Below are 12,489 nucleotides of genomic sequence, written 5' to 3' on the forward strand. Positions count from 1 at the left end.
AATGAATGGGCTTGAAGTTGCTTTAAATATTTAAAGAAAAGTAAAAGATGAGCACTGCTTTCTTAATTCTTTTTTTTTGTTTTTAATTTTAATGGGAAAATTTCAAACATAAAATAGTAGAATAATGTAATGAACTCCAGAGTTTTCAGTTTTCAAAATGTTGCCACTTTCTTTATGCCTCTTTGTCCTAATCTTTTTGATACTAATATTGATTGTTAGCATTAGGCATGTGGCTTGGTGGTAGATTTAAAAACTAAGACCAAAGAACCAAACTAAGACTCTTAACTGAAAAATCATGCATATAACATGAAAAATTTATATATCACAGTAGCTGTTTAGACTTTACCCTTTTTGATTAAAGCCTATACAGAAACAAAGAGAGCATACACTTGGGTTTATATTGAGAGCCTACTAAAAAGCCCAGTTTATTAACCAGAGTTGGAACTGAAATAAAAGTTTTCAATATGGAGTATGTATTTCTGTCTGTTACATTGTTTAATGTTGCTGTTTGCTGTTAACTGATTCTTCAGTTTAAAAATGAAGAAAAAAGAAATATTTAGAAAGTAGAAAAAGAATAAAAGATAAAATGAAACTTACTCTTTGTTGATGGAGGCAAGGATTCTCATGACTCTTATTTTCATATGTTATTTCTTCAGTGGACTCACCTCACTGAAACAGAGGAAAAGTGTTATTTTTAAATATCGGGCTACTTGACTTGCTTTCTCTTCACCATCAGTGTGGACATTCTGCCCTATCCTGTTTATGGTGGAGTAATATGAGATATAGAGTATTGTGAGATGTGGAGAAATCTCTAGGATAGAAAAGTACATTTATTTCACATTGCAAAATACTAGAAAGATGTTCAGTATTTGCTTTGTAGATTTGCAGCTTTTTAGAAAAATCTTAACATTTCATATTCAAATAATTATGATTTAAGTCAAAAAGTATATATAGAGAATGGAAATGGCTTATGTATAGTGGCAGAGGGATGAAATCTAGCTTCCCTGACTACTAGATTATTTTTTTCACTATTCTATATAGAAATTTGAAAATAAGTCATCCTTGCAAATAGCTATTTTAATTAAAAAAGAAAACAGCAAGGATTCTCAGTATTTTTGTCATTAACAAGTAATTCTCATCATCTATAAGCTCTGTTACAGCTCTACTTTCGTTGTTTTTAAGTTACAGTTTACAATTTTATGTTATAGTTTACAATGATTATTGTAATCTTTGTATTCTATAGTTGTGTAGATTTTAAGGAGTACATAATATTATAGGTCCAGTGTTACAGTATTTAGAATAGTTTCCACACCACCCTAACAAATTCCCAGTGTTTCCACTACTGATCTCTACTTCTTGAACCTCTGGCAACCACTGATGTTTTTGCTATCTCTATACTATTGCTGTTTCCAAAATGTTATATAGTTGGAATCCTATGGCATGTATATGTGGCCCTTTTGGCTTGCTTCTTTCTCTTAACAATATGCATTTAAGGTTCTTCCATGTCTTTTCATGGCTCGATCGTTTCTTTTAATCACTAAATTATATTCCATGATATGAGTGTACCACAGTTTTTTTATTCATTCACCCATGTGGTTACTTTGAGCTTTTGACAATTATGAATAAAGCAGCTATAAACATTCATGTGTATGTCGGGTGTGGTGGCTCACACTGTAATCCCAGCACTTTGGGAGACTCAGGTGGGCAGATCACTTGAGGCCAGGAGTTTGAGACCAGCCTGGCCAACATGGTGAAGTCGTCCTGTCTTTACTAAAAATACAGAAACTAGTCCCAGGTATTTGGAGGCTGAGGCATGAGAATTGCTTGAGCCCAGGAAATGGAGGTTGAAATGAACCAAGATTCTACCACTGTACTCCTGCTGGGGTGAGAGAGTGAGATATTGTTTCTCAAAAAAAAAAAAAAAAAAAAAAATCATGTGTAAGTAATCCTGTGGATATAAGTTTTCAGCTTAGTTGAGTAAAAATACCTAGAGGTGCTAGGCTTTATGTTATGACTATGAGAGCTTTGTAAGGAACTCCCAAATGGTCTTCCAAAGTGGTGGAAACATTTTAAATTCCTATCAGCCATGAATGAGAGTACCTGGTGTTCCACATCCTTGCCAGTGTTTGCTGTTGTCAGTTTTTTGAGATTTTACTAATGTATGGTGTTGACTCAGTGTTGCTTTAATTTGCAGTTGCATTTTTTCTTACTGAGTGGGTTTTTTTTTTTTTTTTTTTTTTTTTTTTTTTTTTTTTTTTTTTTTTTTTTTTGGTGGAGATGGAGTCTGGCTTTGTTGCTCACTGCAACCTCCGCCTCCCAGGTTCAAGTAATTCTTCTGCCTCAGCTTCCCGAGTCGCTGGGACTATAGGTGCGTGCCACCACGCCTGGCTAATTTTTGTATTTGTAGTAGAGACGGGGTTTCACCATATTGGCCAGACTGGTCTTGAACTCCTGACCTCATGTTCTACCCGCTTTAGCCTCCCAGAGTGCTGGGATTACAGGCGTGAGCCACTGCACCCCACCCTATTGTTGAGTTTTAAGAGCTCTTCATCTGTTTTGGATATAAGTATTTTATCAGATAGTGTTTTGTATTATTTCACAGTTTGTGGCTTCTTTACTCTGAACATCGTCTTTTGCAGACTAAAAATTTTAATGAGGTCCAACTTACCAATTTTTTCTTTAATGGATTGTGGTTTTGGTATTATATTTAAAAACTTACCACCAAACCCATTGTCACCTAGCTTTTCCCCTATGTTAAAGTTTTTTTTGTTTTGTTTTGCCTTTACATTTAAGTCTGTGATCCATTTGGAGTTAAATTTTCTGAAAGGGGTAAGGTCTGTACCAGGATTCATTGTTTTACATCTGAATGTACAGTTGTTACAGCACCATTTGTTGAAAAGGTTATCCTTTCTCCATTAAATTGCCTTTGTACCTTTGTCAGAGATCAGTTGACTATATTCTGTGGGTCTATTCCTGGACTCTTTATTCTGTTAACCTATTTTATCTATTTTTTGTTTTGTTTTTTGAGACAGAGTCTTACTCTGTTGCCCAGGCTGGAGTGCAGTGGTGCAATCTCAGTTCACTGTAAACTTCCGCCTCCCAGGTTCACGCAGTTCTCCTGTCTCAGCTTCCTGAGTAGTTGGGATTATAGGTGCCTGCCACAACGCCTGGCTAATTTTTGTATTTTTAGTAGAGATGGGGTTTCACTATGCTGGCCAGGCTGGTCTCGAACTCCTGACCTCAGGCAATCTGCCCACCTCAGCCTCCCAAAGGGCTGGGAGGCTTAAGCCACCATGCCCAGCCTATTTATTCTTTTGCCAATACTATACTGTCTTGATTATTAAAGCTTTATAGTAAGTTGCATAGTTTCAAGTCCTGTGATTTTGTTTTTCTTTAGTATTACGCTAGCTCTTCAGGGTCTTTTGACTCTACATATAAACTTTATCAATCATACCATCTGCAAAGACAGTTTTTTTTCTTCCTTCCCAAGCTCTGTTTAGTTTTGCACTCATTATTGTACTGGAATTTGGTAATGAAACTTATAAAAGTTAAGGAATATACAGTGAAGACAATTCCTTCTGGTTGAACTTAAAGGTCATCCTTTCCCTGCCAACTAAACCTGCTGTTGTTAAATTTTAAGCTGAACATGTACATGATTAACAATGAATTTACTGAAGAGGCCCTGTAAAGAGGAAATTTAAAAATTGAAAGAGGCAGAATTTATCAGTTTGGTTTGTATTTTTGTGTTTTCTTTAGGTTTACATTTATTTCTTGTTGGCATGTATTAACATTATTTTCAGTTTTTAACAAAAGGAAGGCAAAAAGTAAGCACAATAATAAAAGATAAAATAAGATCCAGACTTTGTATGAATATTGAGTAATATTAAAATATATTTTATAAAAAGATTTTACAGCCTAATTGAGAAAACACACATTGAACATTTTTGGCTTTAATTTTTTATTTTACTTTTTCCTCACAGCAGCCTGAGGGAACTGGCATGATAGATGAAGAGTTCACTGTTGCAAGGCTCTACATTAGCAAAATGAAGTCAGAAGTAAAAACCATGGTGAAACGCTGCAAGCAGTTAGAAAGCACACAAACTGAGAGCAACAAAAAAATGGAAGAAAATGAAAAGGAGTTAGCTGCATGTCAGCTTCGTATCTCTCAAGTATGTTATAGAAAAAAGCTTCTTCGTTTTTTGAACCAGCCACATAGAAATTTTAATTATTATACAAGTTTCCAGAAAAATGTGTGTCTATAGGTGAAATTTAGTTTTTGGTTTTTTATTTTCTAGTCTACCTGCAGTAAATTTGAATGAATTAACTGAGTTATATTTGCCTAATATATATATGGGTTATGTATAGAAATTTACCAGAAAGATGTGACTAGTGGTAACTTGTTAAAGATCGAGAATTCCAGGGTGGGCAAAACTTCAGGGAACAGTTTCCTGGCTTGTCAACTGAATGAATGGGGCAATTAACCACGATTGGAATTTCACAAGGAGGGAAGAGGGTAGCATTAAATGGCGATATCTGTAAAACTAGTATTTCATATTTGAGTCTTCAGTGCCTTAGTTTGCAAGTTACCATCACCACTTAATTAATTGATTAAATTCTTTAACATTTTAAATTTGGCTCCTGAGCATTTTAGGTTTAAATGATCCCAAATGTATTATATATAGAGATAATAAAATGTTTACTTTCGAATATTCTTAACAATGTATATGCAGGAGATATGTTTTCTACTTCATATCCATATATTTTTTCCAAAAGCATGAAGCCAAAATCAAGTCATTGACTGAATACCTTCAAAATGTGGAACAAAAGAAAAGACAGCTGGAGGAATCTGTTGATTCTCTCAGTGAAGAACTAGTCCAGCTTCGAGCACAAGGTATAGCTTCCAACTGTTTATGAGCTGCATCTGTGTTCTTATGTTAGTATAATTGTAGTAAACTTATATTTACACTGACAGAGAGTAGTAGGACTATAGCTAACTTGGAATGGTAAATCATACATATTGATGTTGCTTTGAAACATTTTTTAAAGATTTTTGTTTGAATATGGAAATAGCCAATCTGGGGATTTCCCACAGTTATAAAGGGGGTGTGTGTGTGTGTCTGTGTCTGTATGTCTGTCTGTGTGTCTTAACATAGGGGACTGAGGAGTTATGCCTTTACCATTCCCTTAACTAATCTCTCCTGGATTATGCAGGGGAAAAAAAAACATAAAATAATAAATAATATCAACACAATGGATGTAACTTGCGTACTAGTCTACATGTCATAGAACTTGGAGAGCAGTTGACATTTGGGTAATTTAAAGTTGAATATTGCTAAGGAACATGCTTATTGTAAAATCCATTTGCTCCTTGATTTATGTGAGGAATCTTAAAGGCTTATTTCACTATTTGATTTTCTCTCTACTCAGAGAAAGTCCATGAAATGGAAAAGGAGCACTTAAATAAGGTTCAGACCGCAAATGAAGTTAAGGTAAGTTTGATGTCACCTTTCTAATGGCTTTAATTCATCATTAATTTTGATTAGTCTGACTTTAACTTCCTTTTCCCCTCAAAATTTTAGCAAGCTGTTGAACAGCAGATCCAAAGCCACAGAGAAACTCATCAAAAACAAATCAGTAGTTTGAGAGATGAAGTAGAAGCAAAAGAAAAACTTATTACTGATCTTCAAGAGTAAGTATTATACATCTAGTGAGGAAAGAGTCAGTTACTGATGGACACAGTATATTCTTACTAGAATTTTCTTCGAAATTACATTTTTGACTTGGAAAATAAAGAATTTTCTCATTTATGAGTAAAAACTTCTAAATTCCAGATGAAATTTTTGAAGCTTTTTTTTTAGGTCTTTTGATTTAAATTATTCCGTAAAAAGGAAGAAAAGAATCCTCAACCTAAATCCATTATTGCAAATAGATACCACGGTCTCCTCCAAATCCTTTCTTTTTTAAAAAAATTCCTGGCTGGGTGCAGTAGGTCATGGCCTGTGACCCTAGTGCTTTGGGAGGCCAGGCTGGAGGATCACTAGAGGCCAGGAGTTCAAGACCAGCCTGGGCAACATAGTGAGACTCCCTCTCCACAAAAACCAATATTTATTTATTTATATTTATTTATATGTATTTATTTATTATTTATTTATTTATTTGAGACGGAGTTTCACTCATGTTTCCCAGGCTGGAGTGCAATGGCGCGATCTCGGCTCACCGCAACCTCTGCCTCCTGGGTTCAGGCAATTCTCCTGCCTCAGCCTCCTGAGTAGCTGGGATTACAGGCACGCACCACCATGCCCAGCTAATGTTTTGTATTTTTAGTAAAGACAGGGTTTCACCATGTTGACCAGGATGGTCTCGATCTCTTGACCTCATGATCCACCCGCCTCGGCCTCCCAAAGTGCTGGGATTACAGGCTTGAGCCACTGCGCCCGGCCCCCAATTTTTTAAAATTAGCTGAGCATGGTGGCACATGCCTGTAGTCCCAGTGACCCAGGAGGCTGTGGCACAAGGATTGCTTGAGTGCTGGAGTTTGAGGCTGCAGTGAGCTATGATTGTACTCCAGCCTGGGTGACAGAGCTAGACCCTGACTCAAAAAAAGAAAATGCTTAACTGGGAAAAATTTTCTGGAAATTATATGGATTTTTAAAGTTTTTTGTTTTTAAGTTGTCATCTTAGTTTATCTAGAAGACATTTTCCCTACTTCCATAACCATGTGCATACATAAGAGTTTAGAGAAGTCAAAGTCTGTAACAATTTGATTTAGGAACCGGAAGAGATTAACACAACAAAATGATGATGATTGTTGGGGCATAGGTCTTGTTATTAATACCTAGTGGAAGTAGGCATAGGGACTCAGCAAGATGAAAGACATAGCAGAACAAAATTATGATTTCAAACCAAAATATGAAAAATTTTGTATGTCCAGAAGTAGCCAGGTCCCTTCCGTCTTTTCCCCCATGGGGGATAGGATAGCATAAAAGTCCTTGATGAGATTATAGAATTTTAAAGTTCGGAAATTTTAATGATGACATTGAGAAAACTATGATATTGAAACTGTGTTTTTTTTTTTTTTTTTTTTTGTCAGCCAAAACCAGAAAATGATGTTAGAGCAGGAACGTCTAAGAGTAGAACATGAGAAGTTGAAAGCTACAGATCAGGAAAAGAGCAGAAAACTACATGAGCTTACGTAAGTAATTGTTTTTAATTAAAGTTTAAAAATAAAGCTAAATTAAAGGATTATAGGCATTACCTTTGGATATAGCCAGTGGATACATATTTTACTTTGAATGGGCTAAAGGATGTTTTTCTTAACTCCATTGAGTTGGTATGATTTATATGTAAAAACTTGGAATATACACTTGTATTTTAGTGAAAGCAAGGTCTTATATTTCAGTGGTGGATAAGATTTAGATTTCTGTTTATTAGTCTGCTTGCTGTTTCCTTATCTCCATATTACTTCAGGACACAGCATAAAAATTAACCTAAAACACAATATTAAGTAACTTAAAAGATTTTAAGATCACAAAAACTTGAGTTTTTGTTGTTTTTCTCTTGTATAAAATAGCATTGTGGTTTTAGCCTTGCCATTTTGAACAGAGGTTTTCATGGTTTACTTTTTCTCATTTTCTCAAAACTCAGTTTTCTAGAGTCTTCAAGTAGAAAATTCATGATTATAGTATTTCACATACCTTGAGTGGGTGAGATAATTTGCAAATGAACTGCTATTACGAGGATAGTTAGAACATCAGGACAAGTTCATAGTGGATTTTATAAAGATTCTGCTAATTTGCAGCTGTAATTATGTTTAGAATAATTTTAATATAAAATATTTTGGTCTTTGATAGTTTACAATCTCTATAATTAGTTCATCATTATCACCTTGGATAAATAGGAATATAATAATGTGGCATATTTTAAAATACAAACTAGAACCATTCCTTATTCTTCTAATTCTGCCACATTTTATTTCATCTCTTCCATTGATGTATATGGAATTTATAACAATAAATTGTTGTTTTAGAAGGCATATGAAATTTCTTGAAATTGGCGAGGTGCGGTGGCTCACACCCATAATCTCAGCACTTTGGTAGGTCAAGGTGGGAGAATCACTTGAGCCTAGAGTTTGAGAATCAGCCTAGGCAGCATAGTGAGACCCCGTCTTTACAAAAAACTCTTTCGACAGGCCTGGTGTACATGCCTGTAGTCCCAGCTGCTTGGGAAACAAGCAGGGAGGATCATTTGAGCCCAGGTGGTCAAAGGCTGCAGTGAGCAGTGTTCGGGACAGAAATCCTGTTTCCAAAAAAAAATGGAAATACAACATGGATAAATTGTTTAAAATAAGCATCTTGTATTTATTTAAATTTAATAATTGATCATTTCAGATACAAAATATTTTATTCAACTCTCATGCTAAGTATAACTAGAATTTTATGGAATAAAATTTGAAAATTTATGTTTGTTCTTCTGTTAGGGTTATACAAGATAGACGAGAACAAGCAAAACAAGACTTGAAGGGTTTGGAAGAGACAGTGGTAAGAAAAGGATTGGGGAATATTTTATGGGTTTTTTTCTACCATGATTATTCTAAATTTAAAGTCTGAACTCCAAAAATATTGCTGTTCTTAATCCAAGGCAAAAGAACTTCAGACTTTACATAATCTGCGCAAGCTCTTTGTTCAGGACCTGGCTACCAGAGTTAAAAAGGTAATATAACCATGCCGAGGTGGGTGTTTGTGTAATGGTGCTTATTTCTAAGTAATTCTGTTACTCAAAGTGATATAGCTTTACAGTTATGTCAGTTTTTGTATAGTTAAGCTTAGATTTTTTAATTAATTTTTTCATAATACTTACTGACCTTCTTTTCTCAGAGTGCCGAGATTGATTCTGATGACACCGGAGGCAGTGCTGCTCAGAAGCAAAAAATCTCCTTTCTTGAAAATAATCTTGAACAGCTCACTAAAGTGCACAAACAGGTACTAAAGAGTATATTTTCTGGTAGCTGAAAGGGTAGTAACAAATCAAAAATTGAGGATCGGCAAGTAAGTATTTCAGTCTTTCAGCGTCGTCGGAATTTCTATACCCTGAGCCATTTTATCAGAAATTATATAAAGAAACCACAAGTAACTTTTAGAGGAGTTAATAATTTTAACAACCTTATTATCAAAAGAGATAGGGAAAATATGTATTCTTATTTTCTCTTTAGGATTTTAAGACTGCATTTTCATAATTTATTGTAATTTTGAAATCTCTACTACACAAGACTTTGCAGTTAAAATACAGTCTTCTGGGGAGAGTGGTCTTTTTATACCTAATACACCATCCAGTGTGTCCAATATAATTAAGGAGTTTGTCATTTTTTTAAAAAAGTAATGCTTACTTTGGAGGTTTTTTTTGGTTGTTCTTTGCTTATTTTTTTTAGGACTTGATAAATGATTTATGTTACTAATTTTAAAAAGTTTCTCTACTCTTAATTGTTGTGTATCTTTGTTACTGTAAACCTTAAGTTTGCACCAGAGTATGGTTAAAGATATTTTAGCTTTTCTTGTCTTCAGCACTTACTAAAGGGCTTGCTAAGTTTATGTTTGTTATGTGCTTAATATATCTAAAGGGATTTTCATTTCACCAGATTAGTTGTCTTACTGAAGAAACAGCACTGTCTTGTAATTTATTGTCTTTGCCTAGTAGAGGGAAATAACAATTTTTCCTCCAAAAAATAATTTTTTCCTCCCCCTAAAAAATTAGAGGAAACTATACCTTTGTGAATAAATAGATATGTGTATGATGTGTACAGATGGATGTATTCTCTGCATGTTTCTGCCTAAATTAGATAAATGGGAAACAATATAAAATGTAGTTTTACTTCTTTTCTAAAGAGCAATTATGAAATGCTTGTACTTTAAAAAATCATTTTGTTAAATCTAGAATCCTTGTTTTCTTTTTGAACCCCTTAGTTGGTACGTGATAATGCAGATCTCCGCTGCGAACTTCCTAAGTTGGAAAAGCGACTCCGAGCTACAGCTGAGAGAGTGAAAGCTTTGGAATCAGCATTGAAAGAAGCCAAAGAAAATGCATCTCGTGACCGCAAACGCTATCAGCAAGAAGTAGATCGCATAAAGGAAGCAGTCAGGTCAAAGAATATGGCCAGAAGAGGGCATTCTGCACAGATAGGTTAGTAGAACACATTAAAACCTTTAAACCTTGCTCAGTTTGAATGCTCTTAGCTGAAAACATAATCTGAATTTTATGACGTGTTTTCATGGTGCATCTGTCTTTATTTTCTAACTTAGCAAAGAGTGGCACTGGTGGGAAAGAGGAATAACCGCATTAGCAGGACATGAAGATAAATGAGAACTAGAGAAGCAAGCAAGAATTGTCATGGAATGGAGAAACTATGTAGAGCAATATTACTAAAGCCAAGAGAATTGCAAGAAAATAAGCCATCAGCAGTGATTTCATGTTTAAGAATGATCATTGGTGGCTGAGCGCGATGGCTCACGCCTGTAATCCCAGCACCTTGGGAGGCCGAGGTGGTTGGATCACCTGAGGTCAGGAGTTTGAGACCAACCTGACTAACATGGTGAAACCACCTCTCTACTAAATACAGAAAATTAGCTGGGCATGGTGGTTAACCCCTGTAATCCCAGCTACTTGGGAGGCTGGGGCAGGAAAATCCTTTGAAGCTGGGAGGTAGAGGTTGCAGTGAGTCAAGATTGCACCATTGCACTCCAGCCTGGGTGACTCCATCTCAAATAATAATAATAATCATTGGTGCAGGAAGTTTTTTGTTTTTATTTTGTTTCTTTGTATTTATTTAAATGACACAGGGTCTTACATTGTCACCTGTGCTGGACTGCAGTGGTGCAATTATGGCTCTCTGCAGCCCTGACCTCCCAGGCTCCTGCAGTACTCCCACCTCAGCCTCCCGAGTAGCCAGAACTACAGGCGCATACCACCACATCCGGCTGATTTTTGTATTTTCTGTAGAGACTGGGTTTTGCCTTATTGCTCTGTCTGGTCTTGAAATCCTGGACTCAAGTCATCCACCCACCTCAGCCTCTTGAAGTGCCAGCATTACACAGGCATGAGCCACTGCACCTGGCCAGGAAGAAGATTTTTAAAGGCTCAGAATTGTACAGGTCCTAGAGAAAAGAATGGAACAGAAAAGAAAAAGTGATAGAGAAACAAAAAGGCAAAGAAAAACAAAACATTTGGAAATTTGTTGTGAATAAGAGAAGATACCTTAACAGTCATTGCTGTCACATCTTAAGCTTTATTCTAAAGCCAGTCTTTATTTTTCGTATTAGCTAAACCTATTCGTCCCGGGCAACATCCAGCAGCTTCTCCAACTCATCCAAGTGCAATTCGTGGAGGAGGTGCATTTGTTCAGAACAGCCAGCCAGTGGCAGTTCGAGGTGGAGGAGGCAAACAAGTGTAAACATTTATACATATCCACAGGTTTGTAATTTATACCTGGCTTTTTATAGCTATATATGGAAAATCGGTGGTTAAATAGGTTTTTGGATTTTTATCTCACATTAGTGCTATAATTTTTTTTAACTTAAGCAATTATAAAAGTTATTTAGCTTGATCTTTTTTTATAGTTTAGATCATACTGTATTCAAATTTGTGATCTTAATTGTTTTGAAATCTAGCATTGGACCATTTGTAATAGCTCTTAGTGTTCTGTCTAATGGATGTACCATGGTTTATAAACATCCCATTTTTGCTAGACATGCAATTATATTAATTTGTTCCATAATTGAAATTTACAGAAACCAAAATTTTCATATGTGAAATTTGAAACATCTGTTTTTTTGAGATGGAGTCTCACTCTTGTCGCCCAGCCTGGAGTGCAATGGCATGATCTCGGCTCACTGCAACCTCTGCCTCCTGGGTTCAAGCAATTCTCCTGCCTCAGCCTCCTGAGTAGCTGGGATTACAAGTGCCCATCACCACACCCAGCTAGATTTTTGTATTTTTAGTAGAGACGGGGTTTTACCATCTTGGCCAGGCTGGTGTCGAGCACCTGACTTCATGTGGTCTGCCCGCCTCAGCCTCCCAAAGTGCTGGGATTACAGGCATGAGCCATTGGGCCTGGTCTAAAACATCTTTTTGTACTCCCTAACCTGTTAGAGATTATTTCCAGAAGGTTCCCAGAGATGGAATTACAAGGAAATGTGAACATTTGTAAGGCTCCTGGTTCATATTTACATGTTGGTTTCTAGAAAGACTGCACTGAATCGCATATGAGCCCAGGTTACTAACAGATTTCTGAGCTTTATTTATAATTATGTACTGCATAAAACAATCACTAATTAGAAAAAATCCAGAGATACTATATATATATTTCTTTCTAGAGCTTTCTGTACTAGCTTTTAAATTTAAAAGTTTGTTGATAACTCTACACATTCGCTACATATGCTGCTTCGTAGCCTGCTTTTTTTTTTTTTTTTTTATTAGAGATAGGGTTTCACCGTGTTGGCC

The 12,489-nt window shown here is 35.7% G+C and overlaps 1 protein-coding gene across 1 annotated transcript in view; it reads left to right on the plus strand.

Annotated features, from left to right (window-relative positions):
• KIF5B (kinesin family member 5B) overlaps positions 1 to 12,489 on the plus strand; it is a 46,095-nt gene that overhangs the window by 30,480 nt on the left and 3,126 nt on the right. Inside the window, exons 15-24 of the mRNA XM_037740978.1 lie at positions 3,981 to 4,169; positions 4,774 to 4,891; positions 5,428 to 5,489; positions 5,580 to 5,689; positions 7,091 to 7,192; positions 8,477 to 8,537; positions 8,638 to 8,709; positions 8,874 to 8,978; positions 9,957 to 10,173; positions 11,310 to 11,460. Of these exons, the coding sequence (XP_037596906.1) occupies positions 3,981 to 4,169; positions 4,774 to 4,891; positions 5,428 to 5,489; positions 5,580 to 5,689; positions 7,091 to 7,192; positions 8,477 to 8,537; positions 8,638 to 8,709; positions 8,874 to 8,978; positions 9,957 to 10,173; positions 11,310 to 11,440 (1,167 nt within the window). The 3' untranslated portion in view covers positions 11,441 to 11,460. The remainder of the gene's footprint in view (positions 1 to 3,980; positions 4,170 to 4,773; positions 4,892 to 5,427; positions 5,490 to 5,579; positions 5,690 to 7,090; positions 7,193 to 8,476; positions 8,538 to 8,637; positions 8,710 to 8,873; positions 8,979 to 9,956; positions 10,174 to 11,309; positions 11,461 to 12,489) is intronic.

This window comes from Cebus imitator, unplaced genomic scaffold (assembly GCF_001604975.1).
Source record: "Cebus imitator isolate Cc_AM_T3 unplaced genomic scaffold, Cebus_imitator-1.0 Scaffold92, whole genome shotgun sequence".
Lineage (NCBI taxonomy): Eukaryota > Metazoa > Chordata > Mammalia > Primates > Cebidae > Cebus > Cebus imitator.